The 7500-nt window shown below is 48.8% G+C and overlaps 1 protein-coding gene and 1 long non-coding RNA gene across 2 annotated transcripts in view; one reads left to right on the top strand and one right to left on the bottom strand.

Annotated features, from left to right (window-relative positions):
* The window catches only part of LOC143302363 (uncharacterized), a 240097-nt gene that overhangs the window by 84191 nt on the left and 148406 nt on the right, over positions 1–7500 (top strand). The gene's annotated exons all lie outside the window — the stretch shown is intronic.
* LOC143275026 (uncharacterized) overlaps positions 3952–7500 on the bottom strand; it is a 4258-nt gene continuing 709 nt past the window's right edge. The window contains exons 2-3 of the mRNA XM_076579089.1: positions 7403–7500; positions 3952–5237 (exon numbers count right to left, since the gene is read on the bottom strand). The exon at positions 7403–7500 is cut by the window's right edge and continues 510 nt beyond it. Of these exons, the coding sequence (XP_076435204.1) occupies positions 3963–5237; positions 7403–7500 (1373 nt within the window). The 3' untranslated portion in view covers positions 3952–3962. The remainder of the gene's footprint in view (positions 5238–7402) is intronic.

Here is a 7500-nt window from a genome sequence, read left to right as displayed (position 1 = left end):
CGCCTGGTGGGTAAAGGGTTGAGATTTTTTTCCGATCTCCCAGGTGAACGTTATGTTCGCAGTTGCTTGTGCCTGAACCCCCTTCGTGTTGTATACGCACGCAGAAGATCAAAATACGCACGTTAAAATTCTATAATCCATGTCACCGTTCGGTGGGTTATGGAGACAAGAACATACAAGAACATACCTCTCCCCCCACTCCCCCTCCCCCCGAAATCGGAGTATGGCTGCCTACATGGCGGGGGTAAATCAACAAAATAGTCATATGCGAAAACTGTTACATGTCTGTGTGAGTATATGTGTGCGTGACCGAAACCAGACTGAAATGACACAGGAAACGAATGATGAGCGCCCAATGGCGGCTGTTAGTCGACTCTACCCAAGGTAGGCAGTCTGTTGAGCAAAATGAATGACCCTCATGTTTGTAAAGCGCTTAGAGCTTGGTCTTCGACCAAGGGTAGGCCCTATAGAAGTATCCATATCATCCTCATCATTATCATCATCATCATCATCATCATACGCTGGCTTAGGAGACTGGCCGCTGACCGCGAATTTCGACATCAGAAAGACTACGACTGAAGAAATCCTGTGCCACCCTCACCAAAATCTACTGTGTTTTTGACTCACTTGTGTAAACAAAGTGAGTCTATGTTTTAACCCGGTGTTCGGTTGTCTGTGTGTGTGTCTGTGTGTCCGTGGTAAACTTTAACATTGACATTTTCTCTGCAAATACTTTGTCAGTTGACACCAAATTTGACATAAAAATAGGAAAAATTCAGTTCTTTCCAGTCATCTTGTTTAAAACAATATTGCACCTCTGGGATGGGCACAAAAAAAAAAAAAAAAAAAGAAGCCTAATTATATGCAAACTGCATTTACTGTTATATTTATATTTTTTGTATTCTCTAAACTTGGCACTTTGACCTCTTATTCTGACACAACAACTAGAGGAGTCATTATTATCATTTTTTGTTCAAACAGGAACTTCTTTTGCTAAGCATGGAAGTTTTATTTATTTTGCAAACGTTTTGGGTGCAGATAGTAAAAAAGGGAAATTACTCTGTAATTAATGCTAGGGGAGTTAATTTGCTTTAAACTGATCTTTCTCATCATAAACATTACATTTTGAAATTATACTCAATGCATAAAATGTTGGGATTTTTTTTCTTTTTTTAAAGTGTATCACAAGTGAGTCTTGAAGGCCTTGCCTCTCTTGTTTTTTTTTCATTTTTTTTTTTCATCCCATCTTGTGTGTGACCAGAATAATGACGTCTGAGTGTTGTTCTGAGCTGTGGTACATGGCGTTACGAACAACAACGTGCAGGACTGCCGCTGTTGCTGCATCCGATGAAGGTTTGTTGATTTACCGTATAGGTGGTGATGATATTAAAAGACAGAATGAAATCAAAAAACGAAACTAAGCCTCCGCCTCGCAGAGAGAGAGAGAGAGAGAAGAGAAGAGAGACAGACAGACAGACAGAGACACCGAGAGAGACAGACAGACAGACACAGACAGAGACACGGAGAGAGAGAGAGGAAAAAAAAGAAGAAATTCAAGTCTTAGTGCGTAGCAATGTTAAGTTGAACTTTTATTCACTTTTGCTCCTATCCCCTTTAAATAAAAACAACAAAAACCAACAACAACAACAACAACAAAGAAAAAAAAAAGACAAAAAAAAAAGACACCCACACCATCACATTAAATGAAGAGAACGTTATCATCATCATCTTTGCAGAAAAATCTGGTAACGCATGTCCAACGAGGCGTGAAGGTTTTTTTTTTTTTTTTCAACACTCTTTAAAAAAAAGAAGAAAAAAAAAAGAAAACACTTACCATCACACATACCCTCCCTTTTACCCCTACTCCTTTTTTTTTTCTTTCTTCTCATATTAATTAATCGTTCCAATTGTAATGAACAAAGATTTCTGTCTCACAACACTTAACGTTTATTGCGTCCATAGAAAAAACAAGAACAACAAACAAACACATAGCATGGCAGAAAACAGTGCCCTACACAATACGTGAGCATATAGAGCATCCTCTTTTCTTTCTTTTTTTTTTTCTTCTTCCCCCCCCCCCCCTTTTTATAGGGGGGTTGGGGTGGGGAGGAAGGGGGGGGCAGAGGGGGATGGGGAAGGAGGGGGGGGGGGGGGCGAGGGTGCGTGTAACCCCAGTTCCAAGTTCCCCTGCATAAATGAATCATGCCGTATCTGTCGTGAGTTCCCACGTCAACGTCTTCCGTTGTCAGAAGACTAACGCAGAGAGACGTGTTGAGTTGAGAGAGCGGTTCGGTCACTCGTCCTCTGGGTGTACAATGAAACAAAACTGTCGTCGATACGGGGGCGGGAGGAGAGGCTTTCTTTCTGTAGGTAGAGTCCTGCGTGTGTTGTTGAATCGCAGGAGGCAGCAGAAGAATAATTCCACCTTGGTGATTCTGCAACACTGCAGGGTCTTCTCTGGCAGGAAGTATGTGACGGGGGGTAGGGGTGGGGGGACGGGGGGGGGGGGGGGGGCGGGGGGGGGGGGGGGGCGTGTGTTGTTGATTCGCAGGAGGCAGCAGGAGAATAATTCCACCTTGGTGATTCTGCAACACTGCAGGGTCTCCTCTGGCAGGAAGTCTGTGGCGGGGGGTGGGGGCGGGCGTGTGTTGTTGATTCGCAGGAGGCAGCAAGAGAATAATTCCACCGACGTGATTCTGCAACACTGCAGGGTCTCCTCTGGCAGGAAGTCTGTGGGGGGCATGGGGGGTGGGGGTGGCGGGGGGGGGGGGGGCGTGTGTTGTTGATTCGCAGGAGGCAGCAGGAGAATAATTCCACCTTGGTGATTCTGCAACACTGCAGGGTCTTCTCTGGCAGGAAGTCCGTTGGGGCGAGGGGGCGGGGGGGGGGGGGGGGGGGGTTCGCGGGGGGCCGGGGGGGGGGGGGGCGTGTGTTGTTGATTCGCAGGAGGCAGCCGGAGAATAATTCCACCGACGTGATTCTGCAACACTGCAGGGTCTCCTCTGGCAGGCAGTCTGTTGGAGTGGGGGGTGGGGGTGGGGGTTGGGGGAGCATGTGTTGTTGATTCGCAGGAGGCAGCCGGAGAATAATTCCACCTTGGTGATTCTGCAACACTGCAGGGTCTTCTCTGTCAGGAAGTCCGTTGAGGGGTAGGGGGGTCGCGGGGGGCCGGGGGGGGGGGGGGGGCGTGTGTTGTTGATTCGCAGGAGGCAGCTGGAGAATAATTCCACCGACGTGATTCTGCAACAGTGCAGGGTCTTCTCTGGCAGGAAGTCTGTGGGGTGGGTGGGGGGGGGGGGGGGGGGGGGGCAGGTGGTGGGGTACATTGTTGATATCGATCCTTGTATACTGAGGGAGCCTGTGCCGCGACAGAGCAAGAGAGTGTGTGTGTGTGGGGGGGGGGGATGTCTGGTGATGATAACGGTGGTTGGGTGTGAGTGAGGAGTGGGGGTGAATAAGTAGAGGTGGATGCGGGCGGTTGGGGGGGGGGGTGCGGGAGGTAGGGGAGGTGGGATACGCGGCATGAGAGTAACGCCACTGAAACAGCACATAAAAGCTAAGCGCGCGCACACACACACACATATACATACACTCCCCTTAAAAAAAAACAAAAAAACCGACAAAAACAAACAAACAAACAAAAAAACCAAAAATCAAACACAAACACACATACGCACACACATGGATACACACCTGCGCGCGCACACACACACACACACACACAAACACCTGCGCATACGCATAAATACATACACGTGCGTGCGCACGCACACACACGTACACAACATACTCACACACACACACACATATTCCCCCCAAAAAAACCCAAAACAAATACAAACAACAAAAAATCACCTATCACAACCCCCCCCCCCCCCCAAAAAAAAAAAAAAAAAAAAAAAAAAAAAACACACACACACACACACACACACACACACACACACAGACGCGTATATCAAGCGTCACGCCTTGGATTTGAACACCTTCCCCCGGCGGTACGTCGTGGTGGTGGTGGTTGTGGTGGTGGTTGTGGTGGTATGTCCAAACTTCCGCATCGGCAGACCGTCGTTGAAGAACACGGGAAACACTTTGCCCCTCGCTGCGCCGACCACAGGCTGAGCCGCCCTTGGCTTACAGTCCGCCCCAGCAGACCTGGTGTTGTGGTGGGCCTTCCCGGATTTTTTTTTCCCCGGAGCGTTCACCGGCTTCCGGCGACTGGCGAACTTCTCGTACTCTGTGTGGTCCACCACCTGAGTGCTCAACATCGCCAGCCACTCCTTGTCGGCTTCTTCAGACGAAAGAGAGCCGCCACGTCGGGCAGAGTTCTTCTCCTTCCTGAAAGCTAGGTGAGCGATTCTTTGTCTCTTGTGGTAGACGCTCAGCTCGGACGGGTCACCCCCGGATTGCTGCGCGGTCATGAGGTCTAACAAGCTTTTGGATTTCTTCTCGACTCCTCGGAAGAAGATGCTCGTCGATCCCACCACGTTGTCCGAGGAGGTGTCCGCCACACACACGGGTGTTGTTGTTGGTGTTGTTGTTGTTGTTCTGGCGTCGAAGGCGACGTCTTTGTCCAGCAAAGAGAACATGGATCCTTGGTCCGTCAGGTCGGACAGAGAGGAGCTCTTCCGACGGGAGCAGCTGCCGTCACGCGCGCCGCGCGCTACCGTCGCCGCCGCACCACCCGCACTTCGGGCTGTGTCGGGAAAATCCGGAAAGCTCACGTGATTCCGACAAGGCGCTGCTGCTGCTGCTGCTTCCTTCCAGTAGATGTCGTCACCGCTGAAGGTGTACAGGTTCAGTTTGGTGCACTCACGCACGCGCTTTGTCGGAGTCGTGGTTTTTCGGGCTCTGTCCGTGAAGCTCACCACAGAATGGCCGCCACTGAGTTTATTCCGAACGCCGCTTCGCAAGGTCTTCGCGGCTTTCCTGGAGTCCCCAGCAGAGCGGCCGGTCCCGACATCATCATCAACGGCGAAGGTGACGGTGCGCGCTGAAGTCAGTGAAGAGGGGCAGGGAGACGGGTGAGGCTGTAGTGAAGGACTGCAGTTCGAATCCTCCTCCTCGTTGTCGTCGTCGTTGAGTGGAGGAAGCGGACTGGTGGCCGCGTCCGCCTTGAGGATGGAGGGAAGCTGGGGCATGGTGGGGGCGGTGGTGGTGGTGGTGGTGGTGGTGGACCCAACAGGCAGCAGGCCTGGTTTAGGGTTCAGCCGGAACGGGATCTCTGGAAGAGCTTCATCCTGCAACGATAGTTCAATTCAGTTACTCAAGGAGGCATTTCTGCGTTCGGACAAATCCGTGTATATACCCTACAGCACACCTGCTAAGCAGATGCCTGACCAGCAGCATCACCCAATGCCTTAGTCAGGCCTTGAGCCGGGGGATGGGAAGGGGGGAGGGGGGCAAGAAAGAAAAAGACCCCTTTCAGTTCGCCAGGAAACTTCGAGCAGCCCAAATCAGGGACACTCACAGTGGACAAAGAAAGACCTGAACAGCATCTCAGGAATACGTATTCCGATCCGCAAATCAAGAAACCACTAGATCTCAAGGGTTTGGTTCATCCCTGGAAACCAGAGAAGAAGTTCAGCGATAAATGACCAACACTTGAGGAAGTACAGAAAGTGGTCAAGAAAGCCAGGGCCAAATCATTACCAGGGCCAAACGGAATGCCGTACCTGCTATCAAGAAATGTCCTAAAGTCCTTGAGTGGCTCCACATAGTGCTAAGATCAGCATGGAGAAACCTGAAGATCAGCGACCAGTGGATGACAGCCGATGGCGTGTACATCCCGATAGAGCAGAATTTAAGTACCATCAACCAGTTCAGACCAATATCGCTCCTGAATGTCAAAGGAAAAATATTCTTCTCTGTTATGGCTGCAAGGCTGACAAAATACCTCACAGAAAATGAGTACCTGGATGTGTCATTCCAGAAAGGCTGCATCCCAGGAGTTCCTGGTTGTGTAGAACATGGCACAATGATTTGGAATGCAATCCAAAGAACAAAGGAAGAGAAAAAGTACCTAGACCTGGCATGGCTGGATCTGGCGAATGCGTACGCGTCAGCTCCTCATGTAACGATCCAAATGACTCTCGAGATGCACCATGTACCAACGAACATCAGGGAAATGCTGAAGAAGTACTTCCATGGCTTCCCAATGCTGTTTACCGCCAAGGAATACAAGACAGATTGGATCAATCTGGAAGTGGGCTTAGCCATGGGTTGTGCAATTTCTTCAATCATGTTCGTGCTGTCAATGGAAGTGATCTTGAAGGCCTCAATAAAGGGAACGGAACGAGCCGACCTTGGCAACGGATACCAGATACCTCCTTTGAAACCTTCATGGATGACACAACAGTCCTTTCAACAAAAGAGGATGACACCCGTAAAATACTGAAGCAGTTGGACGATCGCCTCAGCCAGGATGAACTTCAAACCAAAGAAATCATGGAGCCTCTCACTGCGTAAAGGAAAGATAGCTGAAACGGTCACGTTCACTGTAGCCAACCAAGCCATTCCAACGGTTTCAGATGAACCAGTCGAGAGCCTTGGAAGATGGTATGATGAGTCCCTGAAAGATATAAAAGAGGGTGGGAAACCAAGCAGACAGCAGAAGGAGGCCTGCATATCACAGACCAATGTGGCTTTCCTGGGAAATACTGTGTAGTGCCTACAGTCTATGATGATACCAAAGCTCCTGTGGCCTCTCCTGCTATATATCAGCTGTGGCACACTCGAGTTGATTGAGGCAAAGATCAACAAGTACACACGCAAATGGCTTGGTGTCCCACCTGGTCTCACTGACGTGGCACTCTACTGTCGCCAAGTAAAGCTGAGGATACCTCTGAAATCCCTTGTCGAAGAATGCAAGGTATGGAAGGCAAGACTTCTCAGCATGCTCAAAGACTCCGGAGACAGGATTGTGAGATCCAGCCAACCACGCTGAAGACTGGCAGAAAATGTAAAGATATATATATATATATATATATATATGATGAAATTATATGATAATGACGTTCAACAAACAGAACTAATTTCTTGCCGACAGTAATAAATCTTTGCACAGTACTTCAGAAGGTTTATATATACATATATATTAGTCATGAGAATGACGTTCACAAACAGAACTAATTTCTTGCCCACAGTAATAAATCTCTGCACAGTACATCAGAAGCTATATGAATGAGAGAGAGAGAGAGAGAGAGAGAGAGAGAGAGAGAAAATGACGTGCACAAACAGAACTAATTTCATGCTGACAACAGAAAGAAACATATGCACAGAATCTGCTCAATTAAAAAAAAAAGAAAAAAAAAAAAAGAATGACGTTCACGACGATCACAAACTTTATTTATTTATTTATTTTATTTATTTATTTTTTACGGACATATAACAGACCCTTTCCTACCTGCAACTTGCCGACCTTTCCGCGGTGGCTCCACTGGAACCGCAGTAATCTCCGCCGCAGCAGCTGCCCAGAGTCCTGGGGGCTGTCGATGAGGTAGC

This window comes from Babylonia areolata, chromosome 29, assembly GCF_041734735.1.
Source record: "Babylonia areolata isolate BAREFJ2019XMU chromosome 29, ASM4173473v1, whole genome shotgun sequence".
Taxonomy (NCBI): Eukaryota; Metazoa; Mollusca; class Gastropoda; order Neogastropoda; family Buccinidae; genus Babylonia; species Babylonia areolata.
This window is presented reverse-complemented; position numbering and strand designations above follow the sequence as displayed.